Source organism: Meleagris gallopavo, chromosome Z, assembly GCF_905368555.1.
Source record: "Meleagris gallopavo chromosome Z, MGAL_WU_HG_1.1, whole genome shotgun sequence".
Lineage (NCBI taxonomy): Eukaryota > Metazoa > Chordata > Aves > Galliformes > Phasianidae > Meleagris > Meleagris gallopavo.
This window is the reverse complement of record NC_139435.1, coordinates 25,458,724-25,479,364: the sequence shown is the minus strand read 5'-3', so window position 1 is coordinate 25,479,364 and position 20,641 is coordinate 25,458,724. Positions and strand designations below refer to the sequence as shown.

The following is a 20,641-nucleotide window of genomic DNA, read 5'->3' as shown; positions in this document are numbered from 1 at the left end:
GGGTCAAAATTACTGTGTGAAAAGAAACAGGCAAAAATCAGTGGATCTGTATAAGTGTTTAGGAGCTCAGAGGCCCACTGTCTCTAACCAGGTGTTGTGCGGTCAAAGGTATACAGCCCAGCTGTTGGCTAGTTGTTTGTATCCCTTGTGGGCAGATACTAAGACCCACACTGCTAAACATCTTTGTCAATGACCTGGATGATAGGAAGTTCAGCCTCAGCAAGCCCAAAGATGCCAGGCTGGCATAGTGGCTGATAGAGGACATGCTGAGAGGTGCCAGAAATTGTCAAATTGCTGGAAAAATGAGATGACTGGAATCTCATGAAGAATAACGAGTTCAAAGTCTTGGTGTGGAATAAACTAATGCAATAATGGAGTGACTGGAAATTATGTTTGCAGTGAATATCTTTGTACTACATAAGACTGTATCATTGGGAATATATAGAGAAGACAGAGCTAGACTCTTCTTGGATGTGCACTGTGGTTGTACAGGAGGCAACAGGCACAAACTGGGAATAGGAATAAGAATCAATTCACCTTGTGGTCAAGCACTGGAACAGGTTGCTCAGAGAGATGTTGGAGTCTTCATCCTTGGGAAATACTCAGAATTCAACTGGTAAATGTTCTGAGCAATTTGATAGAGTTGGACCCATTTTGAAATGCAGTTTAGATAGCCCTTCCAAATTCAGTCATTCAATGATTCTCTATAAACATCATGTCCTCTTCAGCTGCTAATATTATTAATGCAATAAATCTATTTTCTTTTGTCAGTGTGCCAAGTTGCAATTTCCACGGTAACATGGAATTTTTCTTTGTCAAGTTTTCCTACCTGTTAGAACAATTACCATATTTTAAGAAAGAAGACTTAATTAAAGATAGAGAAACTACTGAGTACTACAGGGTTTGTTTTACTTACCATACTACTCAATCAGATTATCAGGTGGACATTCTGGAAGACAATGTTCAGCAAGTTGTCTGCACAGTAACTGTAGCTGCCGGTAAATTATTTGAAGAGACATTTCATCTTCTGTATGGTGCTTATAGCAGAGAAGTAGCCAAAGAAAAGAAAAATGCTCTAACCTGCTTTGCCAGGATCCGGTTAGCAGACATCAGAACAACCTGACTTCAAATAAGTTATTTCCCATTTTCTATGTAAGAAGGCTGTTAGGTTATATTCATGTGTTTAAAACCACTAGAAAGAGTGAATAAATAGTTAATTAAGACATCTGTGTGTGGAGAGGAGCAGCTAGGTTTTAAATACCTACTGAAGTCTCTCAACACATTGCCTTGACTTTGCTTTGCATTCTGGCTGACTTAGAGAGATGCCTATTTTCAATAAAGTGTCTGCTGTGCTGTAAAACGAAGGCTTCGCTATCTGCTATTTGCCTTAATATGTTTTCAGATTGCATCCTACATAGCTACAAAAAGGGAAACATCAGCTATATTTACAGTAATGTCAAGAAAGACAACATTTTTTTCATTAAGCTTTCATCTTGTTTGCTCCCTGAAAACACTAAAAATGAATAGAAAAGAATTTCCTGGGGAAAACTCTGAAACACTTAGATAAAATAGAAGGAAATGACAGTGAAAGAGAATGACAGTCCTGTGTGTCATGCACAGGGGTGGGAGACTTCAAATTATGAAGCAGGGGGTAAGAAGCAAAGTGTTACTTACTAGTCAGTAGTTAAAAAGTCGTGACATTATTAATCATTTGTATAGAACAAGAAATGCACACGGCTCTGTGCTGTAAAAGATAAACAGAGAGATTTGTCATGCGTTTACATTTTAAAGGAAGGGGAAAAGTCAGAGGACCACAGCACAACACATAGAAGCATTTGAGTTTTCAAGCTTTAGAGAACAGCTAAAGTTTTTATAAGGCCAGGAGTGACTTGGCTGAGAAACTTCGTAAGTAATGTGTCGGAGAAAGATGTTTCACATCAACTTATTTCTCTCCCACTAAGCTATACTGATTTCAGTTACAATTTTTGCCTCCAGAAAGGGTTTTACTTCAGAAAATGTTCAGAGATTCTTTTGTAATCTATTCTAAAAAAAAAGTCAATTATTTTATGTTTTCAGATGACATTATATAAATAACAAAGATTGTTTTTGTTATTTATTCCCAGCATCAGTCAGCTTGCATTTCTAGCTCCCTCCAGCTCTCCTTTTTTTTTCTAGAGTAAAATATGAATTAGATTTTTCTTTATATTCAAACATTCTGGGGAGATAAACATGCTATTTACCTTTATCCAGGTAAGATGACTGCTCATTAGGAAGCCAGTCACTTTGTGTAACTGGCAGAGGGAGATATAAGTGTATTTGTTTATTGTGAGATCTATGAATGGTGATACAGAAGGACAGGAAGAGTACATTTAGAAGCTGAGACAATCACTGTCCTAAAGGGGAATCCTGCAAAAGTTTGAGTGCAGAAAGAATTTTTCTAGGGCAATTTTCAGTAAATCAAACAGAACTTGTTACTTTATTGCTACCAATCCTTCATTTTTAGAGTGAAAACAGAATTTGGCACTCTTAGATTAAAAATAATATGAAAATATGACAGTGGAACCATCCATGACGCAAATAAGTGTAAAAAGCTCTTGTCATTGTTGATGTCATTTCAGAAAATTCAGAAGTTTATAAATTTGGATAATTTTTTTTTTTTCCAGGATCAGGATTCCTAAGATTCATTTTCCAAATATTCATTTTCCTTCAAATCAAACTGCCATTCCCATTAAGCTGGATTTTTAAAATTCATGGACAAGCCAGTGGCTTGCTCACACCATTTTTCCATTGATGAATTAAATGAACCAGCCAGGGACATATCACCCTCCCAGGCAACAAAGCATTTACTAAATTGCAGTGTTCATGAGTCATATCTATCAACCCTGCTGCTGGGAGCAAATTTGGCGGAGAAATTGCATTGTTATATTTCTCTGTTCTGTGTATCATCAAGAAGAGTTATTCTTCAGAACAGTGCTGAGTGTATGTTACATATTGCTGCAAGCGTGTCAGCATATATTAATATTACACTGACCAGACATTCTTCATTTTCATGGGCGTCATGAAAGGAGCCAGGGAAGTAACGTTGTGTTTTTTGATGCACAAGGTGACCCTCAAGGTTTTGAAACGAAATTAGTTTTAAAGTAGATTAGAGAACCTGCATTTAATTCCTATTTTGTATACTGCTTTTCAGAATAAAGCCTCATGTAGCTAAACTCAAATTCAAAAGGAAATTTATTAAGTCAGAATCAAGTTACCTTACTACATAATAATCTGAAGCTGTATGAATATTTCTCTAAATGCACATCTTTAGTTAATTCAGACCCATCCTCCCAATTTCAATCATGCAACCTGCTGGCTGAATTCATTTGTGCACTAACATGTTTTCTTACAATAAGCACAACTATTTGTTAGGCTGAAGGATGATATCAGGACTCACAGCTGATATATTGGTGGTCTCAGCTGTCAGGATGGTGGACTGACTGGCTGCTAGTATCACAGAGGGTCACTTATAAAACAATTCCTTTCATTTGTCAACAAATGAAACAATAGAAACTCCTACCCAAATACAAACCAGGAAGGTTCTAAGGAAAAGTGGGGCAATGCCACTCAAAAAGCTTTCTCTGTGACATTCTGCAAATACTGATGATGGATTCTGATTCAGTTGCAAAGGTGCATATGTGCAAGTGAGAAGTGAACCTAACAAAACTGCAATCAAAACCAGCCATGGCCAGCCAAGGAAGAGCTAGTAGAATAAGCCTGGAAGAAATCCAAAGAGGGAGAGAAAGGACTAATTTTGAACAGAATGCTGGCATAAAACTGGTTTGATTTACTGAACAAAGAAACTGCCTCCCGTTGTTTGTCTCTACTGTATTCAAGGAGACAGAATTCTGTGTACGTTCTTTGTAAATAGAGAGCAAAACACCCGCAGACCCTCAGCACTCCAGAAGTAATTTGTTTTACATCAGAAGCCCTGCCTGAATGCAGAATTATATGCTAGGGTACTTGTTATTCCAACCATAGCCACAGTTTTTCTAAAATCTGCTGCCTTCATTAACTTTACTCCTCAATTTTTGCCCAGGTTTAAGCGACTATAGATCTTTGTCAGAAAAAAATGATCAGGAATCTAGATGCTACTAGCTTTTTCTCCTTGCATACTACACACTGCTGTAATTAGCAGAAGTCACTGCATTGTTCTCTCCCTGTCCACTCAGTGGTGGTGACGTGGATCACCCCTACCGTAAGATGTGGTTTGCACAAAGACTTCGCTTCTAGGGGAAGTTCCCCGGGTGCTGACCTCTGTGACCTGGGCTGTTTTCAACCAATGTGAAACAGCATATTCCTCTGAGACATGGCAGCTTCGAGAGAAAGTGGGTTGTCCAAGTTTGCCTCTCAGCCTTATGGGAAATGAATGGAGATGATCTGCCAGAGGTGAAAGAAGCTCACAGGAACCTGGCATAAAAATACCACAGCCACAGTTATGAAAAAACCTGGGGGATGAGTTATTGTCTAAAGGCTAGTGCTCTTGAATTATTCCTGCTGTAAATTTCTTATCTCTCTCACTTAGAGAAAAACTCTATACACCATGAATTACAACCTAGTTTCAGGGCTTTTGGTTATCCTTGAGTACTTCTACTAAGTCTTATCACAGACTTTGATTTCCGGTTACTCATCTGAACTGTAAGGCAGATCCCTACTACCTGCCACCCTTCTTCCAGGACTGGAAAGTAAATCAGTCCCACAGATACACTCATGATACAATGGCATGACAAGCAAGGAGGAAGAGTAAAATTAATGGAAGTGTGTGATAGTGTAAGCCATCACAGAGCATTTCTGTTTGAATTAGGAACTAAAATAAAGACTTTCCATTTCTTGTTATACACCAACTCTCTCCTTTCTCCTTCATGTAATTAAAATCTAAAGAGAATGTAGCCTTTGATGTAGCCTTTGTGAAACATGCGATTTATATTGGTGCCTTGTTGTCTTTAGACAGCAAGACTAATTCTTCTAACTTCCTGTTCTCCAGACACTGTATTGCTCACCAGTTCAGGTGATAAGATTACGAAGTCCATTGCAGGCTGGTGCAGACATTTTTTTTTTTCTTTTGTAGGATGAAGAATTTCCATGGGGAGGGAAAGTAAGAGGAAGAAGTAACCTCACATAACCAGTTTGATACTCTGATTGTGAAACCGGTAATAGGTTATTGAAGCAAGGTGAATCTAACCAAATTTGACACTGGCATCTTGAATTCTAATTGAGATTGGATTGCCTGATCTATTTATCAGAGATTTCCAAATCTCTTTCACATGAATGTAAAATGAGTGCTGTTATAGGATCTGTAACAGAAATTCTCTATTTGCAACTATAATTGCTTTGTCTTTTATTGATGGTTTTTGCTACTGGGTAGTATGATGAAGCTGAAGTGCAGCTGTGAGTCAAGACTTGTATCTTTGCAGTCAAATCGTTCTTTATCTAACTCAGCATCTTTGCACTGCTGCTCAGGCAGCAGAAGAAGGAAGTTTGCATGTCAGAAAGATTGCTTCCTATTGCAGCATGAATAACCCAACTGGTAGCAACTTGGCTGTGTGCCATTCAAAATTGAACATTGAGTCAAACTGGGTCAGGTTTGTGCTTCATGGGGGTAATGCTGTCTGGTCACTGGCACAGGAGCATTTTCAGATCAGAGCCTGCTCAGCTGTGGGAGGAGGAAGAGAGAGCAGAGGAAGTTTGGCTATCAAACCTTGTTTTATCTCTTATTGTAAATAGCCAACTGGCAGCTGATCAGCCATTCAAAGTTGAAAGGTCTGGTGACACCTGTTTTAGGTGCATCCCTTTCTCAGTTAATGGGCTGAAACCATAAGCACCAGACAGCAGCCTGATCTGATAGCTAAAGCCATTTTCCATTTCAGCTGTGCAGTGGACTATATCGATCTGTAGGATCTGTATCTATTCCTTGCCTATGGGAGGAGCAGCTCAGGCTGCTTTTGTCATCTCCAGTATTCCACCTGTCAGGCCCAATCCACTGCCCATTCAAGACAGTGAACAGATCTGGGCTCCTGTTTGTTCATGCTGAACTAGCTTTATGAAATCTTCTTTACTCTCATATGTGTTAGAATTTGTTTGTAAATTGAAATTCAGTTCTGAAAAACCTTTCCATGGACCATGGTTTTAAAGCACACCCTTTTGAAAACAACATGGCTAAAGACAGAACTAAACATTTCATTCAGAGGTGGAAAGTGCAATCACACCCACCATAAATACAAACCTATTATTATTTTCCTGCACTGTAAGCCTTAACATGTGCTTCAGCTGCACAGTTAGGGCAGCATGCAGTTTTGTTCTGTATTTTCAATTTGTCTTCATAGTCTGACTTATAACCACCTATTGCTGCTTGCCTGAAGAGAGAGTGTTGGCAGTTGCCTCTGCCTGGAGGAAAGATAAATAAATAAATGAATAGGAGAAAGGAAAGATTGCTAAAAGAGACATGGAGCACACTATGATGGCAGATGAGGTGAGTGATACTACTAGGGAGGGCTGTCCTACAACAAGAAGTTTACCCTGACAGGTCATTATTTAGATTGCAAACACTCAAAAGATGTGCACTCTGGATACAAAAAGCAAAATAAAGAAGGTGTAATCAGGTGGGTTCTGCCCAAGTGAGGGACATATGCAAACTCCTCCATCAGCATGGAAAGGATGGGCATGCATGAGCTCAGTGACCCAAGAGATTTTGGTCAGTGGAAGCTGCGAGATGAACAGAGGCAGTCAAAGGCTCTGGAGGAAAGAAGTTCCGTTTCTCAGTGCTTGGAGGAAAAAGATGAGGTTTTGATATGTAACTTTAGTTTAATGGTGTTGGTAACCTGTACAGAAAAATGAGAGGAAGAGTATAAGGATCAGCAATCCCTGTCAGAGTGATTTGTGAAGGTATTATGAGAAGGGCTTGTATCTTGCGGTAGTGGAGGATCTCAAGAAGAAGCAAAAGAAGAAGTGGAGGACCAAGAAGAAGCTAACGACCTAAGAGCATCTCAGTTATGACTGGTTTTTAGTCTCTTGATCAGCTCAAGGTGATATTATTCAGTACAGCTGCAAGACCTGAGAGTGTTTTTGCTCTTGGGAAAAGAGTGTTTCCTAAAATAATTCCTGTTAACTCACGCAGCAAGTTGAAATGAGACGCAGTCTCTTGCATCCACCCAGACTGAGCTGTATGGAAGAACAAAAGTTCAAGTTACTGGTGGTAATGGTGAGGCACACTACTGGCATGATATAGACTTTTTTTCTTTTTTTTTTTTTTCAGATTTTTTTCATCCCTTCATCTTGCCAATGACAAGCTCACCGTTCCAGCTCTAGGGCCTCCTTGACAAGAGATTCCCACAACTTTCTGTCAAGACCTTTTTGCCCCTCACTGTAAAGTATGGAGAGAAAACTGTGCTGAAGGGGGAATATAAATCAATGCTTTTTGCTGTACTCCAGTCCTTTTAAGAAGATGGAGGCTTACTGCATACATAATACATGGTGACATCTCATGGGGAGCCTCTATATCAGGCTAAGGAAACTAATGTAAGGAAACTAATGCAAGGAAACTAATGCATAGATCACTCACAGGATCATCTCTCCACCCTTCCCTTTCCCAACTCCTCTAGGAAAGTAAGCCATCTCCAATGTCTGGCCCATAGCCAATCTGAAAATCATAAGCTGGTATATGCCCCTCCCTGTGATATTACATACATGAAATGAGTGAGCTCACTACATAGTTTTCCACAGGAGGGGATGGAAGGTGTAATGCTGGAAAAGCTACATATTTGATAAAGTATTTTTGAAGAGTCTACAAGTTTGAACATTGTAGGATAACTTTCTAATTCCTCATCGACTATGCCTTAGTCTCCATTTAAATACCATAAATAAGCTCTGAAACAGAAGAAACTTTAATGATTTTTAATAAACAAGCTGGGCAGTAACACATTTGTGCTACTTATGTTAAATTGTCTCTATTTGTTCTAGAATAATTTCTGAGATACTTTTCTTATCCTCCTTACACTGTTTTCCTCTTCATTAATTTATATAGTAGAAACAAATTGATTTATATAGGGTAGAAAAATGTATTAATTCTCATACATCATTCTCATTTAGCACACCTTGTCTTTTAATAAGTCAATCAGTGACTCAATCATAAATTATTCTTTAACGATTTTCCCTTGAGAAAGATGAGTACTTATGTACTTGGATAGGTACAGTATAAGCAGACAATCTCATGTTCAAAAGTATAGGTCTCTTGAAAAAAAATACTCACAGTACAAGAGGTTTTTCAATCCATGAAGAAATTAACTGAGTGGGAATGGTGCCTGACTCCACTGAAAGTAAATTATTTATTGGAAAGGATTGGATATATAGTATTTTTTTCAGATAAAGTGAGCAGAATAGTAAGAAATCAGAAAGCTAATTCCCAAAGACCGTGTTCTGTTAGTTTGGGTTTTTTTTCTTTGCAAGCTGATCACTAGGTAATTTATGGAAGATGATCAGCACTCCACCATATCCAAGAATAGCACTGGCGAGGATCCATATTTGGTGTTTCATCATTACAAATGCTGAAATAACTGACAGTCATATGTTTTTGTCTGACGTTTACATTTTGAACCAGCGTGCAAACCCATTTAGCTGTACTAATCTGAAGTAGATCAGCCACTCTGCACCTTCATAGTGACTGCAGAGTTGTAGAGGTTGGAGGGACCTCTGGAAATCACGTAGTCCAACCCTTGCTAAAGCAGGTTCCCTACAACAGGTCACACAGGAGAGCACTGAGGCAGGTTTTGAATACTCCCAGAGAAGGAGACTCCACAATTTCTTTCAGCAGCCTGTTCCAGTGCTCTGTCATGCCCACAGTAAATAAGTACCTCTTCATGTATATATGGAATGTATTCTTTGTTGCTACTGCCCCTTTTCCTGCCTCTGGGCGCTACTGAAGAGAGCTAGGCCTCATCTTCTTGACACCTGCCTTTAAAGTATTTGTAAGTATTGAAAAGATCCCCTCTCAGCCTTCCTTTCTCTGGGCTGAACACTCCCATCTCTCACAGCCTTTTCTTATAAGGGACATGTTGCAGGCCCCTAATAATCTTTGCAACCCTCAGCTGGACTCTCTCCAGTAGTTTCCTGCCTTTCTTGACTCCTCTGTCTCAGACCTGGAGATAGTACTCCAGATGTGGCCACACCAGGGCAGCGTAGAGAGGGAGTAGAACGTCCCTTAACTTGCTGGACACATTCTTTTTAATGCATCCCAGATATGCTATTCAGATATCCAATTTCATTTGCAGCAGTGTTGTTTTTTTTCCTTTCAACAGTTCCAACACTTTTGTTGCAACACAGCAATAGTTTAGATATACTCAGCCCTTTTCTGCATTTCACTACAGGTACAGAAATGTCCCACTAGAAACATCTCTTCCACTTCTTTCTGTTTATTTGAAGATGTAAATGAACACAATACAGATTTCAACAAAAATGAAGATTGTGAAAAGGACCAAATGAATGCTTTTTCTAAATTTCATTGTTGCAGCTGGCAAAGGGGAAACACTGAGAATCAATGGTATTCATATGGTAATGGAGAAAGTAATTCCCCAGCTAATTAAACATATCTTCTTCCTCACATAATCATAGAATAGCTTGGGTTGGAAGGGACCTTAAAGAACAGCAAGCTCCAACTCCCCTGCCATGAGCCACTAGGTCAGTCTGCCCAGGATCCCATACAACCTGGCCTTGAATGTTTCCAGAGACTTTCAAAAGCCATCTAGTCCAACTCTTCCACAGTAAGCAGGGACATATACAGCTAGATCAGGTTGCCCAGATCCTGATTCATCCTCATGTTGAAAGTCTCCAGGAACAGGGCATCCGCAACCTCTCTGGGCAACCTGTTCCACTGCCTCACCATCGTCTAAGTAAAAAAATTTATTCCTAACATCAAACTGAAATCTCTACTGTTCACCTTCTGGGCTGCAAGTGTATGCTGCTGTCTCACATCAAGCTTTTCATCCATCAGGACCCCCAAATGCTTCTCTGCAGGACTGCTCTTAGTGAGTTCTCCCAGTCTGTTCTCATATCTGACATTGCCTCAAACGAAATGCAATATCTTGCACTTGGACTTGTTGAATCTGGTTAGATTCTTGTCTGCCCAAGTTTCAAGGAACAGAATGTGAGTTGTCCCTAAAGAATAGTCATGAGCAAATCAAAAGCCTATGAGAGATGGAGACTGAGGCAACAAAAGGAGCGTTGTGATCAGTGTCTACTATAGGCCTCTTGATCAAGAGGATCCTCTTGACAAGGCCTTTTATCCCCAGCTACTGGAGGTATAATGATCGTCCAGCTGGGTGAATTCAACCACTCAGACATCTGCTGGAAAAGTAGCAAGGTGAGCCGTAGGCAATCCAGGAGGCTCCTGGAATGCATTGAGGATAACTGAGTCAAGTAATAGAGAGCACCACCAGGAGAGATGCAATACTGGACCTGTTACTCACCAACACAAATGAACTGATTGGTGACATCAGGATTAAAGGGCTCTAGTGATCATGCTGTGGTTGAGTTCACACTCCAGAGGTATATGAGGCCAGCAAAGAGTGAAATCAGAATGCTATGTTGTAGGAAAGAAAATTTCCAGATCTTCAGGGAGTTAATCAACAAAATACCCTGGGTAACAGTCCTCATGGGCAAGAGTGCAGAGCAGAGCTGACAGATCTTTAAGGAGGCTTTCCTCAGGGTGCAAGAGTTCTCCATCCCAGGTGTAGCAAGTCAGGAAAGGAAGGCAAGAGACCAGCGTGGCTAAACTGGGACCTGCTGGTCAAACTGAAAAACAAGAAGAATATTCACAGACAGTGGAAACAGGGCAGGTACCATGGGAAGAATATAAGGAAGCTGCTAGGCTGTGTAAGGATGGGATCAAGAAAGCTAAGGCTTTCTTGATCTAATGAACTAAACATGACAAGGGGTGCCAAGAAGAACAAGAAAGGCTTCTACAGCTATCTCAACCAGAAAAGGAAAGACCAGGAGAGTGTACCCCCCCTACTGAGTGATACAAGCAGACAGAGTACAAGAAAGCTGAGGTACTCAACAACTTTTTTTGCCTTGTTTTTCTTTGATAACTTTTTTTGCCTTGTTTTTCTCTGATAACTGTTAGCTACACAGTCCTCACGTATTTGGTTTGGGAGGAGGAGATTCAGAAAGCAATGTCCATCCCAGTGAAGATAGGTTTGTGATCACATGAGGAACCTGAACACCCATAAGCCTATGGGTACCAATTAGATGCATCCCAGAGTCCTGAGGAAATTGGCTGATATAGTCTCCAAGCCACTCTCAATCACATTTGAAAAGTCACAGCAATCAGGTAAACAGCAATCCCTGGTGACTGAATAAAAGGCAACATACTCATTTTTAAGAAGAGCAGAAAGGATGATCCTGACTCCTGACCTGTTAGTCTCACCTCTGTGCCAGGAAAGATAATGGAGCAGGTCCTCCTGGAAGCCGTTCTAAGACATGGAAGACAAGAAAGTGATACAGAATAGACAGCATGGCTTCACCAAGGGCAAATCCTGCTTGACCAACATATTGGCCTTTTATGATTATGTAACTGCATCAGTGGGCAAGGGAAGAGCCTCCAATGTCATCTATCTGGACTTATGTAAGGCCTTTGACACTGTACACCATCACATCTTCTCTCCAAATTGGAGAGATGTGGATTTGATGGGTGGGCTGTTCAATGGATGGTTGCAGGACTGAATCCAGAGAGTGGATCAATGGCTGGATGTCCTTCAGTGGTCAGTGCTGGACTGATACTCATTAATATCTTCATCAATTACACTGACTGTGGGGTCGAGTGCGCTCTCAGCAATTTTTCAGATGACAGCAGGCTATGTGGTCCTGTCAACACACCAGATGGACAGGATGTCATCCAGAGTGACCTAGACAGGCTGAGCAGTGGGCCCAGGAGAATCTCATGAGGTTCAACAAAGCCAGATGCAAGATCTTGCATTTTGTTTGTGGCAGTCCCTGATGTCAATACAAGCTAGGGAATCTAAGGATAGAGCACAGCCTTGCTGAAGAGGACTTAGGGGTACTGGTGGATAGCAAGCTAGACATGAGCTTCCACTGTGTCCTTGTAGCCCAGAAAGCCAACTGTATCCTGAGCTGAATCAAAGGAAGCATGGCCAGCAGGGTGACGGAGGTGATCCTGCACCTCTACTCTGCTAGTGAGACCTCACTAGAGTACTGCATCCAGATATGGAGTTCTCAGTACAGGAGAGACATGGACCTGTTGGAGTGTGTCCAGAGGAGGGCCACAGAAATGACCCAACAGATGAAACACCTCTCCTAAGAGGACAGGCTGAAAGAGCTGCTGTTCAGCTGGAGAATAGAAGGATCCAGGGGACCTGAGAGACACCTTCCAGTATCTAAAGAAGTGCTACAGGAAAGAAGGGCACAGAATATTTAGGGGGGTCTGTTTTGATAGAACAAGGGAAAATGTTTCAAGCTTAAAGAGGGTAGATTTAAGATAGATATATGGAAAAAGTATTTTACAATGAGGGTGCTGAGGCACTGGAACAGGTTGCTGAGAGATGTGGCCAGTGCCCTTCCTTGAAGACTTTCCTGGCAAGGCTGGATCAAGCTCTGGGCAGCCTGATCTAGCTGTGCACGTCTGTGTTCATTCCATAGGAGTTGTACTAGATGAACTTTGAGGATCTCCCCCCAGCTCAGAGAATCTATGATTCTCTGATAAGCTTGTTAAGTCCCTCTGGATGATGTCCCCCCCTACTATTGTCAACAATACCACTCAGCTTGGTGTCATCAGCAGACTTGCTGAGGGTACACTCAATCCCACTGTCTAAGTCATTGATAAAGATGTTAAAGAGCACCAATCCCAAGACAGACTTGTGAACATCCTTCACCTGGACATAGAGCCGTTGAGAATAACACTTGACTTTACCCACCTATTAATCCACCCCTCAAATCCTTTTCTCTCCAATTTAGAGATAAAGAAGTGATGTGGGACCATGTCAAAAGCCTTGCACGTGTTCAGATAGATATCAGTTGCCCTTCCTTTGTCCAATTATGCCATGCCTCCATCATAGAAGACCACCAGATTGATGAGACAGAATCTGCCCTTGGTGAAGCCACGCTGACTGTCTCAAATCACCTCCTCATCTCACATGTCACCTCATCATCTGTGCCTTAACATCTCTTCCAGGAGGATCCATTCCATGATCTTCCCAAGCACGAGGATGAGCTTACCAGCCTGTAGTCCCTCAGGTCTTTCTTTTATGCCTTCTTGAATATGGGAGTGATGTTTCCCTTTTTCCAGTCACTGCGGACTTCACCTGACAGCCACAATTTTTTAGACATGACGGAGAGCAGCTTGGCAAACACATCAGCCAGTTTCACATCATGGATACATGTCATCTGGCCCAAAGACTTGTACACATTCAGCCTCATGAGATTGTGTCAGTCTTGCTCTGCTTTTGTACGGAAAGGGATTTTGCTTCCCCCACCCCCTCTCATAAGTTTAGGAACATGAGAAGTTACTGAAATTCAGGGTCTTTGCCAGGCCCACATTCCTCAAGATCACAAACTTGACCAGGACATGGTTGCTGCAGTCCAGGCTCCTTTAATCTTAACCTTCTATATTGGTGAGCCCCACGTCCAGCAACACTTCACCTCTGTGAAGTGTCTGTTCAATACCTGAACCAGAAAGTTGTCATCAATGGACTCCAGGAGTCCCCTGGATTGCTTGTAGCTTGCTGTGTTGTTTTCCCAGCAGATATCTGGGTGGTTGAAATCCTCCATCAGTACAAGAGCCTATGAGCATGAGACTTCTTGCAGCTGAGGCAAGAAGACCTCAATAATAGGCTCCCCTTGATCAGGCAGCCTGTATTAGACTCTGACCACCAGCTCTCTTTTATTGGTCTGGTTTCTAATTTTAACCTACAGGCTCTCCTACAGCCTGTTCCTGACTGTTTCTCAGAGGGAGCTCTATGCAGGCTATCCACCTCTTAACAGAGGACAATCTCCACCCCCCTTTCCCCCGCTTGGCCTCCTGCCTTGCCTATCCTTTCTGAAAAACTCATAGCCCTCAGTGGTAGTATTCCAGTCATATGAGTCACAATGTTTCTGTGATAGCAATGAGACCATAGTTTTGTAATTGCATCATGGTTTCCCGCTTTTTCCTATGCTGGTAGGCATACGCATTGGTATAGAGGCACTTCAGCTGGGCCTTAAATTGCATTACCTTCTTGAAAGAACCTTCCCACAAACTTCCAGAATAATCTGAGGTTTTCCCCAACTGCTTCCTGAAGTGACAGTGTTCCCTGACCCTCCTGTGTTCCCTAACAGTACATCTCCTTCCCCCATCAATTGTAATTTAAAGCCCTGGTGATGAGCTGTGTCCCATTCCAAATGATTCATGCAGACTACTCTACTCATATAGAACTAATTTATAAACTACATTGTGGTTGCTACCTGGAATAAAAAAAGAAGAGGGGAAGAGGGTGGTGAAAGAAGAAAACAAGAAATTAAAAAGGGTTTAGTTCTGTTTCACTTCGCCTCAATATATTTCTGGTGTTTGGATGAGTGTTTTGGGCTTTTTTAAAAGGTATATACTTCAGAGAATTAGAAATCAAACATTTCTATTTTCTTTATGACTTGAATTATTTTATAGCCAGTACTCCAATTACTTTCTCTGTGTGTCCAAGAACAACTTTAAATGATTTCTGTGAAATCTGATGATGCCAATTTCATCAAGATCTTGTTAAAACAAACAAATCCAAGAATTTCATCACTTAGAAGTGTTTTCCATTAGAAAAAGAAACTCTGAAACTCCAGGTTCAGATCTTCTGCTTATTTCTGAAATTATAAAGGAATTTCCATTTCCTTAACTTCAATTTTCTAATGTGTCTCATTCTAATCCAAGATGCAGATTTTTGAAGTATGAATAAGATAAATATTAATTTTTTTTGCTTGTCTAAGGCTAAATTAACAAATGCCAAAATCAGTCTCAATCATTTTTATGTTCTCCCTGCAGTCTGTAATAATAAAATGATCTCTCTGTCTTAGGGAACCTGGCAGCTCTTATTCCCTTGTCTTCTTATTGCTCCTCTTTCACACATTTAGGCTTCCCTTGAAAAGGACCATTCTTCACACGTGACTTTGTCAGATCATCCCCATGTGTTTATTGTGTAAAGTAGCAAAGGTGCCAAGAACTCCAGATCCATTTCAACACAAAGTACAGCAGCATCTCTAATATATTTAAGTTAATACATCATATATGCTTTTACTACTGAAATTGAATGCCAGAAACTAAGTATTCAGAAAGTTGATCCATTTTTTGAGTTTGGATTTCAGATAACAACCCAGAATTTTGTGTGAAATAAATATACATCATACTATATGCAAAATTTGTTAGGAGTACACAATGTTAGCTCTGTTATATCTTGTTCAGCTAAGCAGATACAATTTATTTTCAAAACTGTTAATAATTATTAGAAACTCTTGGTGTAATAAATACAGTACTTATATTACCTCTTAACCGTACACTAATAATAGCAGAGTCCAGCAGCACCATATGAAGAGAGAAATCAGAGAATAGCCGTGGGATCAAGGCAGATTTGTAAAGAGGTGAGTGCAGTAGAATTAGGCGTTTTTTGTAACTTTCCAAGATTGTGTTTTGTAAGGCACAGCACAGGATAAAATTCTGTTATAGCATTATTATAAAGTGTTTTATCCTTTGATTTACTGAGCACATCGCACCCATCCTTGCAATCACAAATCAGAGGCTGCTTGGCAGCCAAGAGAACTCCATGTCACAAGGAGATGGCTGAGTACTGGTGGCCAAACCCAAAACATCACTCATTTCAGATTATTACTTCTCTTTCTTAATGAACATATTATTTTCCTTTATCCTCAGGTTTTCTTAATCCAGCTTTTGAATTTTCATCCACTACTCTGTGCTGACAGTGTCTTCCAGAATTCTCTTTGCTGCTCTAAAGAGCAGAAAAATCTCAGACTTAACTAGCCACATGCCTTCGCTTGCTCAACCTCATTATGGTGTTGCATTGTTTACTGTTGACTCAGCAAGGCTTCCTGAACATCTGTTTTGGAAAATATCTCAGCCATATGAGTTTGTGCTCACTCGCATTTGTTTTGATGCTTTCCAAGAGAATGAACTTATGCTCTTGTAATAATGCAGGAAAATTATATGGATGTGATAAGTGTGACAAAGACTGGGCCTTAATTTATTATGGTATCAAAGCTGAAAATTTGAATAACAGAGAAGAGTCAGATAAAAGCATTTTTGTCTACAATATTGCAAAAGGAGAGTAGATAGACTCATTTTAGGAATCAGTAAAGAAAGAAAAAAGATTGTCCCAAGGTCAGGATGCAGAAGAAGTCTCTACAGGATTACTAGGTCTCTATTCAAAGCAAAACAAGGAAGCTAATCCCTCAAAATCCAGAGATGGGAAATAGCTTCATTATGAGAGTAAACTTCTATAAAGCATTTTCAAAGCTATTAAAAAGCAAAGGCTGTTACTGTCTGTTCCCAGAATGGTGCCAATGTAAATAGTGTGAAAATAACTTACGTTTGACAAGCAAGGTGCTTCACAATAAAGGCTGTTATTTCACTTATAATTTGTCCCTAGAGGCCTTTTTATAACAAGTGTCTTAAACTCAGCTACACTACTCCTGCAGCAGGGAGGGCTGCCACCTCCTAATCCCTTTGCATGGGTCACTTGATACTCGACTCTTTATCTCAGTATTGCTTTTATTTGCAATTCCTCTGACTGGTGACTTGGGCTTTTAAACAAATTCTTTACTACTCTAACATGAGTTAACCTGAGGTGCTTATGAATGAGCTTAGAGTGACCATGCGACTGGGCACATTCTCCAAGTCTCACAGTAATGGGAAGAATGCAGGAAAAGTGATGCGTGTTACAAATTAATCCCAAATAGCATTGCCATTCCGGGTACTCCTATTCCTTTACTTTCTGCATGAATATATTTAGCACATTATATAAATATATAAGTTATATAAATTGCATTAAAGAAAAAAATATAGGACCTTCAGCCATGTTCCTGATCTCTTGCTTATTCAAGCTATTATAAGAACTATTATGGCTGCAAAAGTGGAATAGAAGTGTTTCTGCTTGACAGAGATATTTCCAAGAGTTTGTGATACTCAGCTGTTGGCTGTATGCATGCTAAAACAGGAACTTCTGTCTGGTAGAAACAAGACATTACCAGGAAGGTAAATGTCATTTCTCCCATTTCTAAGAGACAGTCTTGTAGATCACACGGAATTTCTTCTACCTGATGACTTTTCTGGTAGTCCAAGAAAGAAAGCAGCTGTACACATTACACTTCAAAGAGGAGTTATCTTTCAGCTGAAGCAAGGAACAAGTTGAATGTATATGAAAAAATGTATATGATAAAGCATCTGAAAAATACCCTATTTTGAAAGACATCAGTCAGTCTTGTCCTGAAGTCACCTACATTTCACATCAATTTTATATATCCTCTTTATTTTTAAAAAGTATGTACATCAACTATGATTAATTATATTTAGAGGAGTGAACTGTACTGTAAAACTTCTTACACCAACGGCTTATTCTCCTAGTCATTCAGAATTCTTATTATGCCAGGTTTTAATACTGAAGAATAGAACCACCTCCTACTACCTCAGCCTATATAAACACAGTTTTGTATACTAAATAAGTACTGTTGCTTTGTTATTGCTTATTAGCTGGTGTGAGAATTATTCCTTCTGTAATGTGAGAGGTTTCTTATAGTGGCAGAGAGCTGCAGAAACAGGCTTCTTGCGTTAGCAAGCCATGAGTATGTGACTTTGTATTTAATATAACTTACAATGGCTGCTCCAAAAGTAATGCCTCCTATGTTGTGTTGGTCCATGACATCAGAGACGTATACTGGTGGTATGACAATAGAGATTGAACCTTCCCACCAGTATCTCATTGCATCTTGTTGTCATGTGACAGGTGACAGCAGAGGGGCACTCTGACTGAATGGCATCTGACATGGAGGTGTGTATGAAGCAAAGGTGTGCCACTGAATTCCTCCATGCAGAAAAAATGGCACCCACTGACATTCATTGATGCTTGCTGAATGTTTGTAGAAACCAAACAGTGGATGTGAGCACAGTGAGGTGGTGGGTGGTGCATTTCAGCAGTGGTGACAGCAACAGCAGGTCACCTCCACTGGTGCAGATTGTTATGAGCTTGACATGCAGGCTCTTGTTCATCGCTGGCAAAAATGCATAGCCACTGCTGGTGACTATACCAGAAATCAGTGTTTTGTAGCTGAGAATTTTTCTATAGAACAGTGTTATTGTGCTCTTTGTATCTTTTGGAGTTCCCATAGAAATAAATAGAAGGCATTACTTTTGGAGTTATCTACATTATAAATATTAAGCGTGATAACAAGGTATTCCAAATTAAGATATTGGTAGGGAAATGAAGAAGGTAGCAATATTTGGAAATGAAATATCATATTTAGAGGAGTTTAACCTATTGAGCTATCATTTCCAAAAATGATTAGGAATAATTAAATGACGTATTAAATCTTTATTTCCTTATGAGCAAAAGAATGGCTTGGGGCCATGTCTTGTATGCTGAATATGTAGGATTCAAGGTGCTGGCCAAATAATGCTATTGATGGAATGTGTTTAATGGAATGTGATTCTAGCATCTTTGTTATGAACATATAATTGTAGGAGAATCATAATAAAAAGCAGGGAATGACTCATTAAAACAGCATGAGCGGAATTGTTCTGAAAGGCCAGAAGCTTACTGGTCAAGCTGTGTTAATGAGGGAAAAATTCTGATTCAGATAAGAGAAAATAAAAAACCTGTCTTTCTTTGTGAATATTGCTTCACCCTTACAAGGCTCTTTTTTGGAATCCCTTCTAAAATAAATTCTGACTGGGATTTGTATTTAAAAAATCATATCTGCTTGCCAAGGTAAACTAGAAGAGAAATGGCAAAACTACATTATTTTCTCAATGAAATAACTCTCTTTGTTTTAGGTGTAATTACAGCAATACTTGCAAACACTACATGTTGCTGCTCATTAAATATACTGGTGTGAGCAGACATTAGAACAAAATGTCAACAGAGTCCATGCCATTTCATTTGAAGAACTGCTGAATGCTTCCACACTGAATGAAACAGCAAAACACAGGCAATCCTTTTGCCAGAGGAAAAGCTTCTGTGACCATAAAAAATTCCAGCCCTTCCAAAGTCTTACACTTCTACACTTCACTGACTCACAAGATGAAGATATTAGCATTTCTTCATAACTTTTTTTCCATTCCTCATTTTAAGTCACAGAAGTATATGAAGTGATCTGAGGCGGATGGCATTTTTTTGTACACCATCTTTAGCAGTTCTCTTGCTTATGCTGTAAAATACTTAGTATTATGTGCTTATGTGCTTAGAAGTGGTTGAATATATTTAGTCAGATAATAAATGAAACACTAAGATGTTTTCTTTCTGATAACTAGAAAACTGAGTGTAATATATACCATACCAGATACCAGATAGAGGAAAATAAACTTCTGTACCTACCCTATTGTCTGCTTGTATGCCAAATGGATAAGTATAAAAATCTTACAGTTCAAATTCTATTGCGTTTCTTGATCTCTGTGGACTGATTTGTTCTTTTCACGTATGTTTTTTACTTTAATATATTTTTATTATTTGGGCTTGTTCATTTGTAAAGATTACTGCAAAATTCCAACCTCTAGTAAATTACAGTTCATGCTTAAAGCTATTTGTTTCTCATTTTCCAGCTGTTTTAAAACAAACATCCATTTAAATGCCTATAAGCATTGTCTGTTTTTCCATTTTTCTTTCCAGTAATTCTTTCAGACTCTTGCTCCTGTGCTTGAAATACAAGTAATCAGAGAGAGAATGCCCCAGACTGGCCTTTTCAAAGGCTCTAAAGCTCAGGCGCTCCTTGTCATTTCCAAGGTCTCTCTCTCCTGGGCTCTCCTGATTGTCAGAATCTCCTACTCTCTTCTCCAGTCCTCCCTCACTTAACATTTCTTCCTTCTCACTGCAGTAGGACTCTCTGAAGCCCTTCATCATGCACTGTGGTTTGCCAGACAGATCTTGAGGAACGTACAGCTTGTTGTTGTCATGATGGTACACACCAGGGCTGTACTGCTCTGCCTCATAGCAGTTGTCTTCCTCTTCTTCTTGACATGAACTTCCCTTGGCACTCTCACCATCCGAATGAAATGAGATCCCCTTCCCTTGGCTTTTCTGAGAAAGATCAAAGGGCTCTTCCTGTTCCAAGCTTCTCAACATATTTGTCTGAGACAGAGAAATTCTCCCTCTTCCAAAACCTTGCAGTGTTTCAAAGGGGGAGAAAAGGAACAATTTACATACAGCAAATGCTTCTATACAGTACATGGTTAAAACATAAAGCCTGAGATGGCCTTTGTTTAATATTTTACCTTTGTCTTCCACTCAGCTATCTCCAAGTCCTTTAATGTTTATCTCCTTTGAGATACTGTTAAAAGAAGTATTTACCTCGCAGCCAGGTCAGGACACACATAACATTTTGCTATATATGCCAGACACTTGAGAGAGAGCTAGGAATA

The 20,641-nt window shown here is 39.9% G+C and overlaps 1 protein-coding gene across 4 annotated transcripts in view; it reads right to left on the bottom strand.

The window, feature by feature from the left end:
* Positions 1 to 15,170: 15,170 nt before the first annotated feature.
* The window catches only part of ZNF366 (zinc finger protein 366), a 35,286-nt gene continuing 29,815 nt past the window's right edge, over positions 15,171 to 20,641 (bottom strand). For all 4 annotated transcript variants that reach the window (XM_085213487.1, XM_019610451.3, XM_010725587.4 and 1 more), the window contains one exon: positions 15,171 to 20,383. In XM_085213487.1, coding sequence (XP_085069613.1) covers positions 19,848 to 20,383 — 536 coding nt within the window. In that variant the 3' untranslated portion in view covers positions 15,171 to 19,847. The remainder of the gene's footprint in view (positions 20,384 to 20,641) is intronic.